Raw genomic sequence first — 24,686 nt, forward strand, 5'->3', positions numbered from 1 at the left:
TTGACTCATATGTGCAGGTAAGAACGTAAAAAACCCTATACAGGTACTATGAGACGTGCCAGACAGGGGGAATAGTCGGTCTACGTTTTTCATTCTAACTAGACAATTTCTATTCACATTCGAAATACACTACAGGTGCGCGGTAGCAGACGACACCGAAAAGGGCTTTTCGGTGATTGGACAATTAAAGATGTCGTCATAAAGTGTCTATTTTTGTATGAAAGCCTTGCTATTTTGGTGTTTGTTTCGGGATCGCTATGAATAAACACAAGGGTTGTTTGCCTATACGTGTTAAGAACAAAAGAAGAAAAGAAAAAGAATATTCACCCTTTTAGGCTGGAGCTCAGTCAGGCTGTACAGTGTACTAAAAAGTAATACATTCTTGCGTCCCACTCACAAGTATACTAATTGACAAATTATACATATTTCAACCACCCATACAAAAAAATAATTTTGTACATGAAGAAAAGCAGATTGCCAACTGAATGTTCCTTAGGGCGAAGGGGGCCCAATTCAGTGACTCGATAAGAAAGTTTGTCTTTCAACCACTTCCCAATGCCCCCTTGAAATACCAGTTTTCCTGTTTTTGCCCTGTTGTTCTTTTTACATTTAGTCAAGTTTTGACTAAATGTTTTAACATAGAGGGGGAATCGAGACGAGGGTCGTGGTGTGTGTGTGTGTGTGTGTGTGTGTCTGTCTGTCTGTGCGTGTGTGTGTGTAGAGCGATTCAGACCAAACTACTGAACCGATCTTTATGAAATTTGACATGAGAATTCCTGGGAATGATATCCCCGGAGGTTTTTTTCTTTTTTTCGATAAAGACCTTTGATGACGTCATATCCGGCTTTTTGTAAAAGTTGAGGCGGCACTGTCACACCCTCATTTTTCAATCAAATTGATTGAAATTTTGGCCATGTAATCTTCGACGAAAGCCGGACTTCGGTATTGCATTTCAGCTTGGTGGCTTAAAAATTAATTAATGATTTTGGTCATTAAAAATCTGAAAATTGTAAAAAAAAAAAAAGATTTATAAAACGATCCAAATTTACCTTCATCTTATTCTTCGTCATTTCCTGATTCCAAAAACATATAAATATGTTATATTTGAATTAAAAACAAGCTCTGAAAATTAAAAATATAAAAATTATGATCAAAATTAAATTTTCGAAATCAATTTAAAAACACTTTCATCTTATTCCTTGTCGGTTCCTGATTCCAAAAACATATAGATATGATATGTTTGGATTAAAAACACGCTCAGAAAGTTAAAACGAAGAGAGGTACAGTAAAGCGTGCTATGAAGCACAGCGCAACCGCTACCGCGCCAAACAGGCTCGTCACTTTCACTGCCTTTTGCACTAGCGGCGGACTACGTTCAGTTTCATTCTGTGAGTTCCACAGCTTGACTAAATGTAGTAATTTCGCCTTACGCGACTTGTTTTTCAACTGAAATTAACAAAAGCAATATATACATTTTTGTATTTTTGACATCCTACACAGATCTCGACAGTCACTGTTCACTGCTTGAACACTGGCGCAGTCTTGGAGGAACACCTATCCAGGTTTCCCAATTGCTTCGTTTCCGGCCGATTTATGTGGAGCACGTGATGCGCACAAAAAATATTGGCGGTCTAGAAGTGTCGTCTGCGCAATGATCGTGGCGGCTTCCTTGACCGCCAAGGACGACCGCGGACGTTGTGAGACGTCATTCGTTAGACCTCAATACTGTCTCGTTCTGTGTAACTATAATATTTTGGTAAAAAATACAAATAACATTTATGTATCAGTCAACTTTAGGTAGAATTCCTTTTATTGTTTTATGATTGAACACACACAAACATGCACTCTTTTGTAGTCTTGTCTCTTGACTTTCCGCCTAAATATGAGTCTGTCGGACTATGAAGTATGGCTCCAAGAAGGGAAATCCAATGTTCAATTGATACATAACGGGTTAACTGTATAGGCACTGATCGTTGACATTCTCACTGGCACCCCTTTTCTCTCAATGCAGGTTATGGAGCTTGAAAAGGATGCTTCCAAAAGACACTTTTCAGTCCTGAGAGTTTTAGATTATCTTCAGGTTAGAGCCCTGCTGTTAATCTCTAGCAGACTTCGTTGTTTAGATTTATCTAGCAGACTTATTTTATAACATACTGTAGTTTGTGAGTGAACTGAGGAGGGTCTGAGGGAATGTGTGTGTGCGTGCGTGTGTGTGTGTGAAGCTACCATCTGTCATCTGATGAGAGGGTGGTACACTAATTCTTGTATCTATTTTTGGCGTAAGGTTTTTTTCCAATGCCAATTGAAATGCGTACCAACAGAATTTCTGGGTTTTTTTCTCTCTCAAATATGGAAATGAATAATAACAGAATTTCCTCCCCCGATTCTGCAGTGCTAACAACAAGAACAAAGTGCATAAATTAAGGAAAGGAAACAAGAACCAGGTGGGGTTTTTTTTTCTTATAAAAAGTTTTGTTTTATTGAATCCAACAATATTTACATTATTGATATAAAATTCTTACATCTTGTATGTACAAAAATCTTGTATAAATCAATTGATATGTGTAACCGTTGATATGTAGAAAGAGAACAAAAACTCAATGAAATGTTACAAAATGGAATGGTATAAACAATGATAGAACATACCACTGTCTCTGATCAGCCCTATCCTCAAACAGAAACCCGTCTCTAGGTATTGACAAATTTTTCTTTCTTTATTTGATGTTTAACGTCGTTTTCAACCACGAAGGTTGTATCGCGACGGGGGAAGGGGGGAGATGGGATAGAGCCACTTGTCAATTGTTTCTTGTTCACAAAAGCACTAATCAAAAAATTGCTCCAGGGGCTTGCAACGTAGTACAATATATGACCTTACTGGGAGAATGCAAGTTTCCAGTACAAAGGACTTAACATTTCTTACATACTGCTTGACTAAAATCTTTACAAAAATTGACTATATTCTATACAAGAAACACTTAACAAGGGTAAAAGGAGAAAAAGAATCCGTTAGTCGCCTCTTACGACATGCTGGGGAGCATCGGGCAAATTCTTTCTCGTCCCAACCAATATGGGACTCCCCCTAACCCGCGGGGGGTGGTATTGAAAATGCAACCACATGTTGCTAAAAGTTCTCTCTTATTTTCATCCCAACATGAAAAAAGGGTCAAGCTTAACTTTAATCAAACGACTATCAGCACACTGATCTCTTTTTCCAAAAGTTATAAACAGATATGTCGAATTTAAAAAAAATCTAATTTCAGTTTCAAATATGCCGCAAAAGTTTATCCATTTTCAGCTTCAATCTAAATAAACCCTAAATGCAGAATCAAATACGAGATGAAGCATTACACATCCGTAATTGCAAGTCAGTACCGATGATTGTTGTGGTTTCATCTTTCATTCACAAATTTTGTCATAATGAATATAGCAGATGCAGAATGGTTTGATAGCATGCAGATACACATCTTTATATTTTTATGTGAACAATTGATCACACAAATCAAATGTTTCTTTTGCCGCCACTCCTTCTCTTGTACAAGTGCTTACATACAAAGTTTATTCAGCATCACCAAAGTAGGCTCCCAGAAGATTTAACAAAGTTTGAAAAATCATTCCCTGCAATATGTTTGGAAAAAAACTACTCATATGTTTGTTAACATGTCTGAGTTATGTACAAAAGATTACTGATATGTTAGATAACATGCCTGAGTTATGTACAATAAAACTAATTAAAAGGAAGGATATAATCTTACATCCATTCACAACCAGAAGTGAAACTGCATTTCACTTTTCTTGTTACAAAAAATTGGAATATGTCCAAGGCAAGACTTAGATGATGTACAAATATGCAAAAATACATGTTCACACAGATCTTAAAAGTATTTTAAAACATTTAACATGAAGAATAATAGGTATTTTTCCACAATAATGATGATGAATGATTGCAGTTTTCTTTCAAAAGGTTTTAGATTATTCTTCAGTGCAGTCATTTTGTGTCATCGACAGCGGTTCTATACACTATAATATAAAAGTGAAATGCTTCCAAAAAGCAGCAGAGAACACTGACACCATAGTACTGTTGTTACCTTATTTGAGGTGTTCATTATTACTGTGTTGTTAAGAACACATGTACATACACACATACAGGACTCCTCCAGTTCATTCAAGCACACAGATTCTCAAGCACAATTATCATCAAAACATTTTAAGTAACCTCATTCTTTGGGTCTCTAATATTCATTCAGACTGCTTCCAAACAAAAGCTCTTATGATGTATATTCAGAATAAGGCACACATGTGATATGCTGACACAACTATAGTTCAGCATAGTTCTGAGAAAAAACAAAAACCTTCATGCTTGATGGAAAAAAAAAACATTTTCTGACAAATGCACTTTCAAAGGGATCAGGCTGCAGGACCTGCGCATTTGCTGTCATGAATGTATACCTAAATGTTTTTCATCATCATAATTGAAACAGAAGTTTAAGAGTAAGTTAGAATTCAGCTGTGTTATTTAACAATCAATTTTGTTCATAAGAGAGTAATGTTTAAAACTCTGACTAATGACAATTCCTGACATTTTTGAATACAGCTATGTTGACTATACAAATAAAATATATATAATATAACAGGTAGAACAGCAGCTTGTGTCATGAGTTTTCAACATCATTATCCACTATTTCTACCGGCATACCACATTACAGACACAAATAAACATTAAAAAAAAAAGCGAAGCAGTCCAAAGGCGTGCAACCATAATTTCTCATTCGATCATCAGTCAAGATCCAAACAATGAAGACTAAGGGCAACTCAAACATGCTGTTCACACACCCATCATATTCTGATTCATCACTACAGGAAGTTTGATAAAATGAGCTTTCACGCCTCAGCACATCTCCACATTTGTATCAAGACCCACACACCTCACGTCATATTCTGATTCATCACTACAGGAAGTTTGATAAAATGAGCTTTCACGCCTCAGCACATCTCCACATTTGTATCAAGACCCACACACCTCACGTCATATTCTGATTCATCACTACAGGAAGTTTGATAAAATGAGCTTTCACGCCTCAGCACATCTCCACATTTGTATCAAGACCCACACACCTCACGTCATATTCTGATTCATCACTACAGGAAGTTTGATAAAATGAGCTTTCACGCCTCAGCACATCTCCACATTTGTATCAAGACCCACACACCTCACGTCATATTCTGATTCATCACTACTGGAAGTTTGATAAAATGAGCTTTCACACCTCAGCACATCTCCACATTTGTATCAAGACAAGTCTGACCTGAGGCCAAAAATCCTGGAACGCCGAAGAAGAAGAAGAAGAAGTATCAAGACCCACACACCTCACGTCATATTCTGATTCATCACTACTGGAAGTTTGATAAAATGAGCTTTCAAGCCTCAGCACATCTCCACATTTTTATCCGAACCCTCACACCTCACATCACATTCACAAAATCGCACAAACACCCTACACAAATCAAGTACACTTCAGTACAAACTGAATCATAAGAGCAGCAGAGAGGAGATGGTAACACAGATGGCAGTGTTGATAATGACGATAGCAGAGAACAGGGAGGGGGCAGCACTCAGAACGTAGATCACTGTGGCCTTGCTGTAGGGGTTGATGCCAGGGTCGAACCTCTGCGGGCAGTCATCAACTATAAAGGGAAAAAAACACAAATAAATTATGGCTAAACTGAACTGCAGTTTCTGTGCATAGTTTGTGAAATCAAACTATTAGGATTGAAATGCTCTGTGCTCCCCAAGTACAAAAACAGAACTGAACCAGAACAAGGCACCCCAGCAAATAAACAACAAAAAAAGGAACAACCAAAATTTAAAGAAAGGGTAGTGGGTGGTGGATGGGGGAGGGGGGAGTTTTAATCAATTGTAAGCAAATCTTAACAAGGAAGAAAACATGACTGCAGTGTCCAGCTCAGCCGACAGTCACACCAGAATACTTACACAGACGTTCGTTCTCGCTCAGATACATCATCAGACCAGTGCCTTCCATCTGAAAGTCGGACGACCTCTGACCTCTCTGGCAGCGAGCAGTCTGCGAGCGGGAGAGTTGCATCTCTGTCCAGCTTACTCTTTCATACACCTAGTAACAAAGTCAAGTTCAATCAGTTTATAAAAAAATAATTTAATTTTTTTTTTTTTTTGAAACAGGTTACAAACCACAACAAAACCAAAATAAATAAAAGGTTCACTAGTGTATTGTGATTTTTTTTTTTTAGTTTACAATTAAACGTTCCATTAGCAAAACTGTCTTGTCTTTCATTCAGCAACAAAAATAACATTGTACTGTCTTGAGAATTTTCACTGTTACAATTTTTTTTAATTATGAAAAAGGGATAAATAATTCAGTATCCTACTCAGCTATTTTTGTTCAAACAATGAAAGGATCTGCGACTGAATGTGTTGGACAAGTGCATGAAGCAACAACATAATGCTGGTAGCTGTACTGCTAAGTAAAAAAAGTACAGAAATTAGTAGGTCCCTGTAAACGTTTGAGTCAGAGAAAAAAACCACATGGAGGAAAGCTGATAAGGGTTCCAGGGTAAAACAGTAAAACTTTTATGCTACAAAGAAAGTTTGAAAGGTGTTGCCGCAAACTCAAGTTGTTAAAGAAGAAATACAGCAGTAATACCAAGCAATCAGAAAAGCTGGAATAAGACATATTAAACAGAGGTCAATGTGTCCAATTTTTTTTTAGAAAAGACACAAATCAAAATGTTTTAAAACTACACACCCCCCCCCCCTCCACACACACACAAAATTTGTTTGTTTTTCTTTCTTTCGTGTGTATGTGCATTTGTGTGTCTGCCTGTGAATATTCCACAGTGAATTGCTGCTAGCACTGCAATGCAAAGTTTTTATTCTCAAAGGCGATTATCAAACTGACCCAGCATCTGAACTTAGAGATCGCATCCTCTTCGTCATAGGTGATGAGATATGATCGCATGTCCTCCATCCAGAACCCAACGCAAGTCATGATGTGATCCGGCTCATCTAAAATACAACACAATTCATTTATTACTTCGCAGCAGGTAGCAGGCTAACTCTACAATCAGCACCAAAACAATGATGTAGTAGAGTAAAAAAAAAAAATTCTCTCCCCCCCCCCCCCCCCCCCCCCCCCCAATTTTAAGACTAACCCCTTTTTCAGACCTTCATCTTTCGGATTTCTGTTCATAACATCAGTAAATTTACCCCCAATTTAAGACTCCCTCCTTTTTAAGACCTGATTTTCTCAGATGTTTTTACTCTTAAAAGGGGGTATGTCCCTTTACAGCTATCACCTTTTATCAGCACAAACAGGAAACAATTAACAGATTCCACCTATCAGTAGGCATACAAAAGAGTGATACTGACAGGAAAAAATTAGGAACCTTAAAGCTTTAACTTTAAAAATGTTACAAGCAGGAGGCTGTATTGTGTTGTGAGGATATCCAGTTTGTAAAATTTGTTGTTAACACAAGTGACAAAGACATATTTTTGAAAAATTCTTCTCCAATGCATTTGGGCTAGAACGGCCACATACACTTGAACTTCTTATGAGTGGACTTGAACATGTATGAACATTTTCTATCCTACAATCAAGAGGCCATATCTGGTGATATTAAAGTAAAACAGCTTACCATATTCTCCAATGGGACGACCTCGATAATCAACTGCTTCACAATATTCAGCATCAACCTCAATTCGTGAACGATCCTGACTGCAAGACTTCATCTCAGAAATGATGATTCGGCAATCAACCTGGAGATTGAAAAAAAACAACAACAATAGTTTCTCAATCAAACACATACAACAAATGGATTACATTTTACAGGTACATTCCTTCATGCACACCACCACAGTTCTGTCTAGCTTTTAGTTCTACATGGGATAACAGCATCCATCCTCTTAGATACATACCATATGTCAACAGCCTGGCTGACATAAGACATAGAACACTTTATTATCTCAAGACGAGAAACTGTCTGTGCAGAGTGAGAACATGCCACTGAATTCATGTTGTAAGTGCCAATGTGCAAAACTTATTCCACAGAACCAAATCCCACTCTGCATCGGAAGCATCTAGACCATCGATTGTTTTTTTTTAGTTTTTTTTTTTACATTTAGTCAAGTTTTGACTAAATGTTTTAACATAGAGGGGGAATCGAGACGAGGGTCGTGGTGTAGTGTGTGTGCGTGTGCGTGTGTAGAGCGATTGAGAGTAAACTACTGGACCGATCTTTATGAAATTTGACATGAGAGTTCCTGGGTATGACATCCCCGGACGTTTTTTTTAATTTTTTTGATAAATGTCTTTGATGACGTCATATCCGGCTTTTTTACATTTAGTCAAGTTTTGACTAAATGTTTTAACATAGAGGGGGTAATCGAGACGAGGGTCGTGGTGTGTGTGTGTGTGTGTGTGTGTGTGTGTGTGTGTGTGTGTGTGTGTGTGTGTGTGTGTGTGTGTGTGTGTGTGTGTGTGTGTGTGTGTGTGTGTGTGTCTGTCTGTCTGTCTGTCTGTGCATGTGTGTGTAGAGCGATTCAGACTAAACTACTGGACCGATCTGTATGAAATTTTACATGAGAGTTCCTGGGTATGATATCCTCAGACTTTTTTTCCATTTTTTGGATAAATGTCTTTGATGACGTCATATTCGGCTTTTTGTAAAAGTTGAGGGGGCACTGTCACACCCTCATTTTTCAATCAAATTGATTGAAATTTTGGCCAAGCAATCTTCGACGAAGGCCGGACTTCGGTATTCAGACCTGTTTACCCTAAACCCGAGGCAAGAGTACTTTTCCAAAAAGTTGAGTGTATTTTTCAAAAAGTTGGTGTACTTTGCAAGCAAAGCCATATGGGCTAGGGAAAATGTACGTGTTTGTGTAAGAATAGCATGTCTTGTGAACACCTTCAGAATGTAACTCCTTCCAATACAACAGGGATAAAACAATTTTATTTACCTGTCAGTTTATAGCATTATATATAACCAGTGTCTTCGAAACAGATTGATAATGAAAAGATGAAGTTCGTGAAATAACATCTGCGGTTGACAGTGGCAAGTTCATTTTTACAATCATCTCAGAAAACATTGCTTCAGCACGGACTACAGCCTTTTCTTCTGGCAGGATTTGCTTTGCGGGAATGAACTTCATAATTCCTTGGCAGCTTTCAGCGGATTTCTTTGCAGCAACCTTGTCCAGGTGAGTTTTGGAAATGCAGTGTCGTACGATGTCATATTTCCCAGCATGGACAACGGAGAAATCTGATTTACAATACTTGCAGTGTGCATGACTTTTTCCCATAGTCGACTCCACAATTCCTGGCTCTTTCTTATATTTCTCCAAGAAAATCTGCTGCTTCTGCTGTTTAGACTTGGTACAGTCATCCGAAACTGACACATTTTACTGCTTCATTTTGCCACGATTGTCCAGACGATCGCACGTGCCAACAACTGAACAAGGTTTCCACAGCTGAAGACTCGCTGTCATGGTTATCTCCCTTCGACCGAAACCGGTATCAGTTCTACCATCCCGTAATCAGCACACCAACACCGGAAAACGTATTCTAGACTTTTTCTTATGCGTATTTTGTGCCTGTGTCGCGTATTTGCGTACCGATAATATTTTGGCGTACAAAATACGCCCAAATCGTACTGGTAAACAGTTCTGGGTATTGCATTTCAGGTTGGTGGCTTAAAAATGAATTTATGACTTTGGTCATTAAAAATCTGAAAATTGTAATTAAAATTATTTTTTTATAAAACGATCCAAAATTACGTTCACCTTATTCTTCATCATTTTCTGATTCCAAAAACATATAAATATGTTATATTTGGATTGAAAACAAGCTCTGAAAATTAAAAATATAAAAATTATGATTAAAATCAAATTTCCGAAATCGATTTAAAAACAATTCTATCTTATTCCTTGTCAAATCCTGATTCCAAAAACATATAGATATATGTTTTGATTAAAAACACGCTCAGAAAGTTAAAACGAAGAGAGGTACAGAAAAGCGTGCTATGCAGCACAGCGAAACCACTACCGCGCTAAACAGGCTCATCAGTTTCACTGGGTTTTGCACGAGCGGCGGACTACGGTCATTGTGAAAAAATGCAGTGCGTTCAGTTTCATTCTGTGCGTTCCACAGCTTGACTAAATGTAGTAATTTCGCCTTACGCGACTTGTTTTTTAATGTTTTTAATAATATTGCTGGTTTATTCATTATCTTTTTGTTTTCCTTCTTTTTTCCCCCCCGTCTTTACATCTGTTCCTTGTCCTGTTGTGCTCTCACACCGCCCCGTCCCTGCACTCACTGCTCCATCCACATCTGAATTTCGTTCCGCTGCCAGACTGGTCGATTTTACTATGCCCCCTACTAACGACATTGACTTAAGTCGCGGAGCCAGACTGAGTGAGTGTCCCCTCCAGAGAGCAGACCGCCACCACGTCCCTCCGTCGACCCCCCAGAACGTCGCACGTTGAAGACTGACAGCAGAATTACTATTCAGGGAAGGATCGAACAGGAACACTGAGACCAAGGTCACCGTGAGAGCTCCGGGCATGACGGGCCACAAGAGCAAGGACAATTTATAATTTTTGATGATTAATGAGATGAGGATGATTATAATGATGATGCTATGGATCTCCAATTTGGTTTGAGACTACGTGACAGGGCAGCACTCTACGCTTACTGTCATAATATATCCTGGCGTCAACCAGGCCCGAGAACTGCCGCACCTGCGGTGTTGGTCAGGTAAACAGAACCTGAGCACCCTCAAAGTCGCATTCGTTAAGTGAATGACACTCGGCTATGTGATCCCAGCCTTCCCATAGGAACCATAGCACTTCCACTCTGGGTAGGAGCCGGCCGTAGCCCGAAAAACCCACATCGATTGTTGGTATTTGTTCCATGTAAACGCCTAGAGAGATCTGTGGTGGTTGACAATAACATGCGTGTTTACATGTGAAGGTATCTTTACACTCGGGTACAATACTCACACAAACATATTCTTTATGTGTTCATGGGCAAATACACATGGCCATGCATGTGAATATGTGTCCACACACACACACACACAAATTCATAAACAAGAAATCCAAGAGATATTAAGTTTTTAAGCAACACAGGGGAATTTTCGCAGAAAAGAGGACATTTTTATGGCTTCAAAAAGTAAATGCTCTTACCTGCACACGGGGCCTGTCTGTAACGCCTCGAATACGAGTAGCGTACTTCTCAAGCATACCATTGGCCCACTGGTCGAACTTGTACCGTCCTCCTATTGGACATGTCACCGGGGAAGGTGGGTCCACTGTGCAAAGAAAATATGTGTTTCAGGGAACAAGTAACAACAGGTCTTCTGCTTTTCTTCTTGTTGTTATTCATTAATTTATTGTTTATTTATTAACTGTTACGGTTGTCTTTAAAAAATTTCATTTGTCAAGCGATTACTTTCTTAACAATCCAATGCAGAATAAGGATACATTGTCTATGTGGACCAAAACGTATGTCAACAACATCTTTCATGACCAAATCAAGGAGCATGTGTGTCTTGGTCTTCTAAAAGTTGTTTATGCTGCCGCTTGTCTGCATCGTCAGTGTTGTTCTCAGCTCTCAGTCTTCGTTCAATGACGCATACTCTTTTGGAATCAAAAATCAAGAATTTGATCCTTAATTTTGGAATGTTAGCAGTACACCTGTCTTTGGATTTGTGCATACTCTTTTGATCCGAAGTATTGTTCTCATCCATGTCTGATATGTAGGAGCTTTTCTGACTGAACAGATTTTTTTGTAGCCAGGACATTTCGACCTTTACATATTTTCAGTCAAGATCCTGTTTTCTTCTTAGTCTGGGAACAACACTACATTGTGTGTAGACCTCACAACCTAGGTACAAGCTATGGTACAGGTAATATCAATTCTTAACATCAAGTTTTAAATATCAAAATCCCAAAATGTCAACATTCATCGAACAACAGACACCAGACAGTAAATACAAAATCTAACAAAACGAAAGGGTTAAACAAATAAAATTGAGGAGGAAAACACACACAAATGATCACATGAAAGGTTCACAGCTAGCACCTAAATTTACAGTTGCAACAGACAGCCAACTAATAAAACTTTAAAAAAAGAGAATCCCTAAGCACGTTCAAGCTATTACTTATAATTGTAATTAATCTTGACAGCCGTACAACAGTGGAATCCCCCTTTTAACACCTCTGAAAATAAGGGAAAAATCTGGTCTTTAAAAAGGAGGTGTCATAAAATGGGGGTAAATTAACAGAGGTTCTGAACAGAAAGCCTGAGAAAACAAGGTATAACAAGTCGCGTAAGGCGAAAATACAATATTTAGTCAAGTAGCTGTCGAACTCACAGAATGAAACTGAACGCAATGCAACGCAGCAAGACCGTATACTCGTGGTCCACCGCTCACGGCATAGGCAGTGAAATTGACAAGAAGAGCGGGGTAGTGGTTACGCTATGCTGCATAGCACGCTTTTCTGTACCTCTCTTCGTTTTAACTTTCTGAGCGTGTTTTTAATCCAAACATATCATATCTATATGTTTTTGGAATCAGGAACCGACAAGGAATAAGATGAAAGTGTTTTTAAAACGATTTCGAAAAAAAAATTTTGATAATAATTTTTATATATTTAATTTTCAGAGCTTGTTTTTAATCCGAATATAACATATTTATATGTTTTTGGAATCAGCAAATGATGGAGAATAAGATAAACGTAAATTTGGATCGTTTTATAAATTTTTATTTTTTTTTACAATTTTCAGATTTTTAATGACCAAAGTCATTAATTAATTTTTAAGCCACCAAGCTGAAATGCAATACCGAACCCCGGGCTTCGTCGAAGATTACTTGACCAAAATTTCAACCAATTTGGTTGAAAAATGAGGGCGTGACAGTGCCGCCTCAACTTTCACGAAAAGCCGGATATGACGTCATCAAAGACATTTATCAAAAAAATGAAAAAAACGTTCCGAGATTTCATACCCAGGAACTCTCATGTCAAATTTCATAAAGATCGGTCCAGTAGTTTAGTCTGAATCGCTCTACACACACACACACACACACAGACACACACACAGACACACACACACACGCACACACGCACATACACCACGACCCTCGTTTCGATTCCCCCTCGATGTTAAAATATTTAGTCAAAACTTGACTAAATATAAAAAGGGAAGGAGTCTAAAATTGGGGGGGGGCTAAAAATGGGGGTTCCACTGTAAGTGTAACACATTCCAAGAAAAATATTTTTCACAACACTTTCCATTATTAGGATGTGTATACTTACGAATGAGGACTTCATATTTCCAGTCTGTGTCATTTCGATTGAAAGTAAAGGACATCCAACTACACGTTTCTCGGAACTTGCGCTGCATGAAGTTGGCCTGAGCCATTTCATCGTCTGTCAGTCGTGATGGTTTTCCTGCAAGCAGATTTAACTCATTGTTATGATACAAATATTACAAAACTTGACCCCAGGGCCACTGCACAGTTAAAATACAGACTGCAACAGATGGACAAATCAAAATGCATTCTGACATCTGAAAAAGTTAATAAATTAATGAAGAAGGAAAGTATTTATCACATAAGTAGGGCGGGGATGTATCTCAGTCGGTAGCGCGCTGGATTTGTATCCAGTTGGCCGCTGTCAGCATGAGTTCGTCCCCACTTTCGGCGAGAGATTTATTTCTCAGAGTCAACTTTGTGTGCAGACTCTCCTCGGTGTCCGAACACCCCCGTGTGTACACGCAAGCACAAGACCAAGTGCGCACGAAAAAGATCCTGTAATCCATGTCAGAGTTCGGTGGGTTATAGAAACACGAAAATACCCAGCATGCTTCCTCCGAAAGCGGCGTATGGCTGCCTAAATGGCGGGGTAAAAACGGTCATACACGTAAAAGCCGTGGGAGTTTCAGCCCATGAACGAACAAACAAATCACATAAGTCATAACTTTAGCAAAAAAATGCTTACCAACTCTGTAACGGACAATTCCGTGATGCCTGGGAATGATATCATAGCACACAAAGTCTGTTTCACTGAAATCAATAAAGAAATAGATTTAAACCATGAAATACATTTCAACCATAAATGATTAGAGAGTACAACATTTACGAGTAAAGTCTCCTTAGATACATGACCAAATCCTCCTTCTTTAAAAAAGAATCGCAAAAGTGCAATCCATAAAAGAGCAAAAATATTTCAAAATGAGGCATGAAAATGTCCAGTCCATATTTGTTGAGATTCAGAGTGAGAGGTCTGCAGTAAACTAACATTCCCAGAAAAATAGTTATACAGGATTAAAAACTATAAAGCAATAGGGTCTGAAAATTCTCCCTTGCAACCTTTCTTTCACCCATAATCTTCCCTCCAATAAACCAGGTATATTTATTTTGACTAATTTTGTCCAATCAAAGACTTCTCACCACCATTTACAATTAGGCCACACACAAAAAATAGTCTGTTTACGGTATCCCGACCGACCCTATTTTTTCGCGCGACCCTAGATTTTTTTGGGCATTTGGGTGAAAAAAGAGAGAAAAAAGTCTGTTTTTTAGCAAAATAACTTAAAAATATGTTTTTTTGGGGGAAAAAAAAAATCCCGACCTTTCTTTCTTTATTTGGTGTTTAACGTCGTTTTCAGCCATTCAAGGTTATATCGCGACGGGAATCCCGACCTACCGACCCTATTTTTTTTGCCTATGTTACCGTAAACAGACTTTTTTTTTTTTAACCTTACATACTCTCTCTCTCACTCTCACACACACACACACACACACACACACACACACACAACAATCAACAAATTACAGAACAAACAAATCAGCCATCTCAAACACACACAAACAGACATTGGATTCTGACATCTCAATTTTCACTAAAACTACTAGTAGTGAGCGCAGTTGTGGTTCATTTTTACCTCTTTATTACTGATTTTGACCAACAAAAACACCTTTAGATAGAGCTTCAAAAAGTGTATGGAATTTGGTAAATGTATGTAAACATCTCATAAATTAACCTAAAAACAAAAGTCTCATGTTTGGGTAGAGAAAACACGCACCATTTGCCGACGATGACTTTGGTCATCAGGTAACGTGTTCCCAGGGTCTGCTGGCAGGACAGGTAGGTCTCCTCGTACTCAAACTCATTCTTGCGTGTGAAATACTTGATGTGAGTGTCGTTGATGATCACTTTGGACTTGAACTGGATGCCCTGGGTGTACCACTCCCCAGAAATGTTGCGAGGCAAGTTACACTGAGGTGTTATAAACACTGAGCGGGGAGGGACTGGAAAGAAAAAAAGGCAGTGAATTTAACATCTAATGTCAAACTACACTGTATTCATGGTTCCTCAAACCCGATTTGACTTCTTTGACTGTTTTTCTCTCCAAAAAACTGCAATGTGTCTACAGATTTTGTCCTGATCACTTCCCTTTAGCATAAACGTAAATCTACACAATGACCAGTGTGGGAACACTAAAAAAAAAAAAAGAACTGTTTGAACTCCTATGGATCTTATGTTCAAATGTATGAGAGTATTCAGGCATTAGGATACCACATATCAAAATGTATTCCAGAAACAAAAATTAAGGGGTCATGAGTAGAACATGGTACACGTTCCCTTCACAACTATTTTGTTAAGCTGATTAACACAGATAAGTAACATTCACTTTGAGTAAGTTGTGTTATTATAATTATACACTCACTTCGTCTCAGCACAAGACGAACTGGACCATCGTACAAACTGTTGAGCCTGTCACACTTAGCAAAGCGAGACATGATCCAACGGATGGTGTTGTCAGCAGATTTCTGATTCTTCAGCGTCAGCTGCACACAAAACAACTTGTGAACTCATAGCATGCCACACAAGCAAGTATCACACTAACACTAACAGTACTAACACACCCTTAATGGTTGTTCTTTCCCCTAAACTGGATTCTTTAGTTCCGCGCAGGAGAACTGCTGCCTATTTCTTTTAGTGCTTCTATTCGTAGCACACCCTGTTTTAATGCATTTTCCACGAAGATAATTGCCTTTTCAGCAATTCCACACTGATTTATTGAGTTCAAAAAACAAAAAAAAAGGAGCCATTAAAATTTCACTCTTCAGCCCAAAACAATGCAGACTCCTCCTGCTCCAGGGGCAATTCATTCAGTAATCCTCCTGCTCCAGGGGCAATTCATTCAGTAATCCTCCTGCTCCAGGGGCAATTCATTCAGTAATCCTCCGGCTCCAGGGGCAATTCATTCAGTAATCCTCCTGCTCCAGGGGCAATTCATTCAGTAATCAAAACCACCAAACTTTTGCTTGCTTTACAGATCTCCATGATTTACGTACCAGACATTTGAATTTCTCTCTGCGATCTTTCTCCACAGTGTCGGCGATGGCAGCAAACGTGTAACCCGTCTGTCCCACCATTGCAAACCAGCTTCCCATACACTGGTACCTGATAGCTGCACACAACAACACAACAACTTTGAATTACAAGGGTTACAAAAGTTATCTTCTGTAAGAAATACACACAGTACTCGATTAAGGATGTTAACCACTTGACTGCCTTAGGACGGGTATACCCGTCATGCGCTTGTGCAGCCGCAGCGCCTTAGGACGGGTAAACCCGTCTTCTCCGTTCCGGGATTTTCCAGAAATGCTACGTCACTGCTGACACACAAATAGCAGCCAATGGCTTGGTAGGATACCTCATTCTCATGTTTTGCGTCTGAAGACTATTTTCGGCCTTGGCGACAGGGTAGGGGAGAGAAATCTCGACTCGTCAAAATGGCTAACGGTGACAGTCGACCGGGCCCTAGTAGGAAAAAACAAAGCCGGACTGACGCTACAGGCGGTGCAAATGATTATGGATACTGACAGGGGAAGGGGGAGATGTTCTTTCGGACGATTCAATGGAAACAGGTAGATGATAGCGATTATAATCCTTTCTTGGAGCAAGCAAAACAGCCACCTGTGTTTGATCCACAGGCACCGGAAGATGCGCCGGACTGATTTTTCAAAAGTTCATATTTAAACATCATTATAAGCCAAACTAATTATTATTTCCATGATTAGACACTAAAAACAGATTCTTGGTTCAATTTCCCTTAAAAATAACATAAGTTTTACTTACCTACCTACTGCCAGTTTGGAGCTAGAATTTTTTGTGAATTATTACACCCCGAACTCCAATATTCCCTGGCAGTCAGGAATGCACATACGCAAGTATTGATTGGCAGCGAAAGGTTAAGGAACACCACTATAAGCTTCTAGCTTGTTGCTGTTTCTGTGAACTTTGTATACATGTCATGATTGTAACCTTTGTTAAAATAAACTTATGTTTAAAAAGATTAGGGATGTTCATTCACTGGCCTATGAGCAGAGTGCTGGCGTACTGGCACACAGATGAAGGAGAAGCTCTTTGGAGAGCCTCTAGCGTACTTCAGCATCTTATATGGGCCTCCGGAGTTGCTGTCTGAGTGCATGGCTGTTCCTGGCCTGCATTTAAGTGTGAGTTAAAAATAGGCAAGGCGGAGGCTACCAACAGCTGCAGCCAACACACTGTTAAGCTCGCTTGCTTGTTATTTTATACCCAAATGCTTCCATGCTACACCGGAAGATGGTACTTATCTGTGTATGGCTCTGAGCGAGCCAGCACTGCTGTATAGAGCGGTGGTGGAAAGGATGCTTAAAATAGCCTAGCCTGTCTGCAGCTAAGGAGACAGAAATGAAGCCATGGGAACAGCCGTGAGTGAATGTCGAAAAAGAATACACTGGCCAACCATGGTATGCATTTTCTGAACAGACCTCTGACTGACAGTTGTACAGCACATGGCATTATTCCTGGGATGGATATCTGAAGGCAGATGACATCTAACACTTCACTTTTTGATTCCGGAGCCAATGGATACATTATGATAAACCTTGTAATTACCATTCATATCACTTTGCTTTGCAGAACAACTTTTACCTAGAAATATCTACATACCTGACAGCAAGTAAATATTCAAAACTGCAAACACACAGCAAAACATTGTATCCACCTCTCTCCTTTTACAAAGGCACATGAGCTGCAAGGAAAGTACAAGCAGTGACAGGAAATGTACGGGAAAAAACTCACCTAAAAAATGGACAGAACATGTGTAGTATGACCTGCGATAAAAGGCTCTTCAAATGAGAGGATACCTCCCTTGAAAGGACATTTTTTGTTGTCGCTATGTCTATTATCTCTAAAATATAACTGTGATGACAGTCCACCTAAAATGTGGGGACACTTTTGGGTGGTCTTTTCAGCACAGGTAGCACTATATTTCCACTAATGCCACAGCCACCACAACCAATGACAACACCATGTAGACACAATACTCACTCTGTGACATCGAAGTCTGAACATCCCAACAGCGAGCGTAGGTCATGAAGAAGACCTCGTTGTCCACGTAGGCAGAACCAGGGTCCTGACAAGCTTTGACCTGGGAGTCCAGGTTGTCGCAAATTCCACCTCCTCCCCATGCGACCTCATAGGTGAACTGATACACGCCCTCGAAAGTTGTGATGCAGTTCACAGTCTTCAAATTCTGAACTGAACAGGGAACCAAGAACACAGCAGCAATGAGAAACATATGCCTTATAACTCAACTTAACCACAAGCAAAACTATTTTTGTTTATTTGAATGTTTATTTAAAGCACTCATCACAAAGAGAGGAAAACAAACCAAAACCACAATAAAACTCCAGCTGACCGATGTTGGTGATTCAACTTGAAAACATTGAAACAAATTATCCATCAAACTGCTAGCTGAATAAACATGCAGTGTTTTTGCATGAAATTAAAGTGATCAACGTTATCAATAACAGAACAATGCAGATGAGAGTCTGAGAGTAAGATCCAGTGTGAGCAAGATACTTTATTAAATTTCTCCTAAAAAGGGAACTTCCCTGGTCAAGACAATTTAGGTAAAAGGAAAGCAAAAAGGAAACAGTTCATCTATTAAGTAGGAAACCCTCAGAGCAGTTACACTAACAGCCCCCCCCCCTCCTTTTTTTTTTTTTAAAAACAACACAACACATGAAGACCAGTTTGCACAAGAAGCAGTACTTACGGAAGTATGTTTTGACCTGATCTACAGACGGTAGTTTGTCGTAACCAGGACACATTCTCTGAAATCCAGTCTCCATACTTGTGAAGCAGCCACCTGCAAAACAGAAACAAACCAATACTGAAGTCAAGGAGAAAGGTTTATAAATCCAAAGTCCCACTAGATATATATAAATAATGTGTATTCTCAACCATACCACTACTCATGCTTGTAACTCATCGGACATTCACATGACATTCTCTGATAATCTAATTGATTGATTTAAACACAACTGCATACTCTTGTCTCAATGTCGGATGAGTTTTCAAATACACTTGTGTGACAGGGTGAACCGTCACCAGCAGTGATGTACATTTTAGTCGGTCTCCGGTCTCTGACCGATCCAATTTCCCCAGGACCTATAGCTTTAACCCCAGCAGGACACAGGTCCGATTAACCTACAGAAGAAGTGGTCAAGGGTCCGATCGTTTTTGACAATGAAGCGGACATGCGGACTGTTCAATTTTCAAGAGGAAAGCTTGTTTCGGTTTTGCCAAGCGAAAGTAAACACTGCGTGAGGAAAGCTGGTTTCGGTTTTGCCAAGCGAAAGTATGCACTGCGTGTGACCAGTTTGTTGAGTGAACGAGGCACCATATGGGATCTGATTCTTTGAATTAATTTATCCTCAAGTTGGATCAAGAAGAAAAAAAGAAAACCGAACCCATATGGTGCCTCGAGTGCATTCATTGGCTCAGCAATAAACCGTTTAAACCAAAGGGAACCACCCGTGCATGTTCGCACATGCGCAAGGCATTACTTTTCGTCATAATATCCGGAAAAACCGTTGTGCGTTCGAACGAAAATAAATCGAAAGAGAAACGACATGGGTCCGAAAAAAAAGCTCAAAGCGGATAAAAATCAGCAGACATTGATGTCCATGCTGCGTTCGCCAGCCACTGTGGCTTCAGCTGAACCAACAACAACGTCAACCGAGAACGAACTCGTCGAAGTGGAGAGCTAAGTGATGGTGAAAGTGCAACTTTGAAATGTGATTCAATCCTTTGAGTATCTAGTCATGACAGTCGCGGAAGGTGGAAGAATTTAAACTGAAAAATCTTTTTAAATGCGGTTTTACGAGTCGTGTTTTTGTCCTATTGAAATTGCAATCTCAGGACACTGTGTCCTATTGATTTTCAGTCTACAGGACAATTGTCCTAAAGGCTGCTAGAAAAATGTACATCACTGCACCAGTGTAAGTTTTGTGTTGAGGAGAAGTAGAGCAAAGCTTGGAATCTTAATTTGCATTTCGTTTTGGAAAATAAGTTCCAACTCTGTGGTTATTGTCTAGTGTTTGTAGTCCATGTTGCCGATGGTTTTGTGTCAATTTATTATCCTTTAAAGTGTAAGTGCTCACTGCTGGAATGCACCTGCGTACATCATACAACTGCTGCAAGCAATTAATTGTCCGTAATCCCTTAGAAGTGGACCGACCCCTTGTCAGGGGCAGGGCAGCCTGCAGGTGGTGTTACGCAATGTCGTGGCCGGTCTGTCTTTGCATCCCCTCGGATAGCGGGTAGTTTCGAGTACGTGTCATGTCTTTTGATACAGGTTGATCAGAGAAGCTGCCAGCTGGGCTAAAAGGTTTAAATCTCTTACCCCACATCCTCTTGTCTTTAACCAATGAAACGTGGTGTCTGCTTGGAATGTTGTTGTTGCTAATGGTCACTAAGATTCTGATTGGATCGGATGGTGAGTCATGTCTGCTGCCCTAGCTAAAGTTGTATTGAGTTTGTACATGCTAAGGAGTGGAGGAAAACTTTGGAATTGGAACTGAGAGACACGAGAGAGTGGACGTGATTTGGAGTAAGCTCTACATAACAACAAGATGTAGTCAACTTTGTATTGAGGTTGTAGCCACCGGCTTTGGAACCTGGTCACAAATGGCTGATCAGTAGTCGATTTAAAAAAAAGTTCTTCTTCATTTTTCTAACCTGATTACTTGCGTGCATGATAGATTAATGTATTCCAGAACAATAAATGCTGTTTTCTTTGTCAAAGAGAGTTGGTAGCTGAGAAAAACTGAATATTGCACCTTTTACAAAACAAAAAAACTCAATAATTCATCCTATCTTTAAAATTAAAGTTTTTTTTTTAAAATATGTCATACAAAGACCAACCATTCGCAGTCTTCTGCCTTTGGCTTTAGTACTTAAATTCAGCTTGCCGCAATACTTACTTCTGCGCACTTGTAGAATATTCTTTGTTCTGTACAGAACGTCAACACACAGATAGCAAGCTGACGATGTGGTTTCCCTGCAACAGAAAAGAGGCACTTAGTTTATAATGGAATTTGCCATGGCCGCACGCCCTTCACCTTGGCTTGACCCTCCGGGTAATATGGTCCGCTGTAGGTTTGTTTCTTTGAGCTCACATCCTATTTTCACATCAGAAAGCAAGCACAATGTCATGCATGTTGATTCTATAACTGTCATGTAATGTAAAGAATGGAACGCCCTTAGTGTTTTGTTGAAAATTGGAATAGATCAAGGCACTAAACTTGTACCCAGTAAACTTACTTCTTTTGGGCAATGAACCTACCTACCAACACACATCACCAACCAGTATTTTACTATTTAGTCAAAGAACGTAGCTTTACTTTGCATTGACAGCTAGGTTTACAGATCTAAAATTGACATTTATTGTATCGAACACAAAATTCTCCTCTTCAAAAGCATAAGATAAATGATATTAAATAATAATGTCATAACAACAGTACTAATGGACAAACAGAATAATTGAAAAAAAATACCCTGGTTTCGGAGTCTCCTGAATCTTTTTCATCAGCATTGTCGCATTGACGCCCTCAACATTAGAGAGAGAATTTTCATGCATCTTTATACTGATGCAAGACAAATCTCCCCACAAATTTTGGTTGATAACTGTGTTAGTGTCACTTCCATCGTTTTGCATCCAGTAATAGTCACCATGAAAGTCTGTTGGAATCGTACATTGCCCTGAAACAAATTATACAATATAAATTAAATAAGGCACATGTATTTACTAGTCAGTGTCGCATTCAAGTTCGCAAGTCTGTGATTTTAGCAACATTTTTTTACTTATAAATATAATTACAACAACAACAACAACAAATACATTCTGATTAAGACTCACAGTCAGTATTGTCAATGTCAGTGGGCCTATACATGTACACAAATCTTGTGGCCAGAGCAGTATGTTTGAATGCTGCCAGTGCCAATCCATTACATTGTTACAATTTACATGTATCTGAATTTCACCTGTGTTGCTCAGTATTTTTGGAATTCAATAGTGCGTGTCGCAGCCTTGTGTTTTCGAACTACATTGTACATAACTTTAGTAGTAGTAGTAGTCGTAGTCGTCAGTAGTAGTGGTTAGGGCCTCACGGCTTTTTTCGCGTCCCATCTCATTATCAAATTTGTTGCACTTGCAGGTCAATCATACATGCTCAAAGTCGTATTTACTCAATATCAATTATCGTACAAATAAAGTGACTCAGTCATAAGTTTTTGTATGTCCAGCAGATTTTTGAAAGTGATAATAGTTTGTGCATTTTTAACGTTCATCAGACAGTGTGTTCCATGATGGTGCAACTCTGTTAGAAAAGGAATGTTTCCGGATATTAGTTTTACTAAATTCAATAAAGATTTTGTCAACTTTGAATTGATATATTTCCGTCATTTTTACATGCAGAGCCACCAAAAACACAAGGTGCACTAAGCATTACTTAGTCCACGTCTCCATTACAAATTTACACAAAGTGTGTTCTTGGGTGCATATTGAGGTCTAACGAATGACGTCTCACAACGTGCGTGGTCGTCCTTGGCGGTCAAGAAAGCCACCACGATCATTGCGCAGACGACACTTCTAGACCGCAAATATTTTTAGTGCGCATCACGTGCTCCACATAAATCGGCCGGAAACGAAGCAATTGGGAAACCTGGATATCATATCAATAAAAGTTAAAACAGCTTTGAATACAAGGTTTGGGTTTTTGACAGCAACATGTTCCAAGAAGTCTTTAAAATACGAGCACTGTGAGCTATATTTTGAATGATCACTTTAATGCAGCAACAAGAGGAATATAATTTTTATGAGGTACATGTTACTGTTAGACACGAACTTTAGTTACATATATGCATTTAGAGAAGCTGCTAAAGAGATACCTCCAGACCTACTACCCTTCTTCATGTTATGCGCACTGTAACTTTTGTGTTATGCTAACAAAACACGCTGTTACTATTTATCCGGCGTGGTACTGGCAATGAAACTTCTTGTTCTTCTTATTTTGTAGATTTTGTACAGCACTTCCGTCTCATGACATTAGACTACTGACTAGAGTCATTTCCTGGTTTGACATAAATCGGTATGAATGCGGGAAACGCTGTACTGTTACTCTTTTAAATTCAGCCTCACATTGTACAATAGATAGCATATTGTCACGAATGTCTCGAAATAATGAACGAAGAATTTAACTTACCTGCAGCTGAACCCATCACGCAAACCAGCGTCAACGCAAGCGCTGACACCTTCCATCGCACAGGCGCCATTTTCGTCGTACGGTGTGCTGAGGGTGACAGCGAAAGCGAGGCAAAATCACAGGTATATGACCACTTGTTGTGACGCACCTGTGTGCGGTCTGACTAAATACTACGCGACCGCATGCGTCCGCACGCGGACTTGCACTACCTTGCGCTACCAAACTTAAGCATACGTACATGTACTATATTTTTACATTTAGTCAAGTTTTGACTAAATGTTTTAACGTAGAGGGGGGAATCGAGACGAGGGTCGTGGTGTATGTATGTCTGTGTGTCTGTGTGTGTGTGTAGAGCGATTCAGACTAAACTACTAGACCGATCTTTATTAAATTTGACATGAGAGTTCCTGGGTATGATATCCTCAGACGTTTTTTTCATTTTTTTGATAAATGTCTTTGATGACGTCATATCCGGCTTTTCGTGAAAGTTGAGGCGGCACTGTCACGCCCTCATTTTTCAAAATTGGTTGAAATTTTGGTCAAGTAATCTTCGACGAAGCCCGGACTTCGGTATTGCATTTCAGCTTGGTGGCTTAAAAATTAATTAATGACTTTGGTCATTAAAAATCTGAAAATTGTAAAAAAAATATTTTTTTTATAAAACGATCCAAATTTACGTTCATCTTATTCTCCATCATTTGCTGATTCCAAAAACATATAAATATGTTATATTCGGATTAAAAACAAGCTCTGAAAATTAAATATATAAAAATTATTATCAAATTTTTTTTTCGAAATCAATTTAAAAACACTTTCATCTTATTTCTTGTCGGTTCCTGATTCCAAAAACATATAGATATGATATGTTTGGATTGAAAACACGCTCAGAAAGTTAAAACGAAGACTGGTACAGAAAAGCGTGCTATCCTTCTCAGCGCAACGAATACCCCGCTCTTCTTGTCAATTCCACTGGCACTGCCTTTGCCACGGGCGGTGGAGTGACGATGCAACGAGTATACGGTCTTGCTGCGTTGCGTTGCGTT

The 24,686-nt window shown here is 39.2% G+C and overlaps 1 protein-coding gene across 1 annotated transcript; it reads right to left on the minus strand.

Annotated features, from left to right (window-relative positions):
• Positions 1 to 3,562: 3,562 nt before the first annotated feature.
• Positions 3,563 to 23,777, minus strand: LOC138966528 (uncharacterized). The gene is made up of 15 exons (XM_070338792.1): positions 23,644 to 23,777; positions 21,937 to 22,141; positions 21,364 to 21,440; positions 19,152 to 19,244; positions 18,422 to 18,631; positions 16,399 to 16,514; positions 15,768 to 15,888; positions 15,123 to 15,348; positions 14,036 to 14,100; positions 13,352 to 13,486; positions 11,219 to 11,343; positions 7,669 to 7,789; positions 6,933 to 7,039; positions 5,990 to 6,128; positions 3,563 to 5,682 (listed from the first exon to the last, which is right to left on the minus strand). Exons 1-15 carry the CDS (start codon positions 23,711 to 23,713, stop codon positions 5,528 to 5,530), a joined length of 1,965 nt encoding a protein of 654 aa, XP_070194893.1. The 5' UTR covers positions 23,714 to 23,777; the 3' UTR covers positions 3,563 to 5,527.
• Positions 23,778 to 24,686: the final 909 nt, after the last annotated feature.

This window comes from Littorina saxatilis, linkage group LG5 (assembly GCF_037325665.1).
Source record: "Littorina saxatilis isolate snail1 linkage group LG5, US_GU_Lsax_2.0, whole genome shotgun sequence".
In the NCBI taxonomy this organism is placed as follows: Eukaryota; Metazoa; Mollusca; class Gastropoda; order Littorinimorpha; family Littorinidae; genus Littorina; species Littorina saxatilis.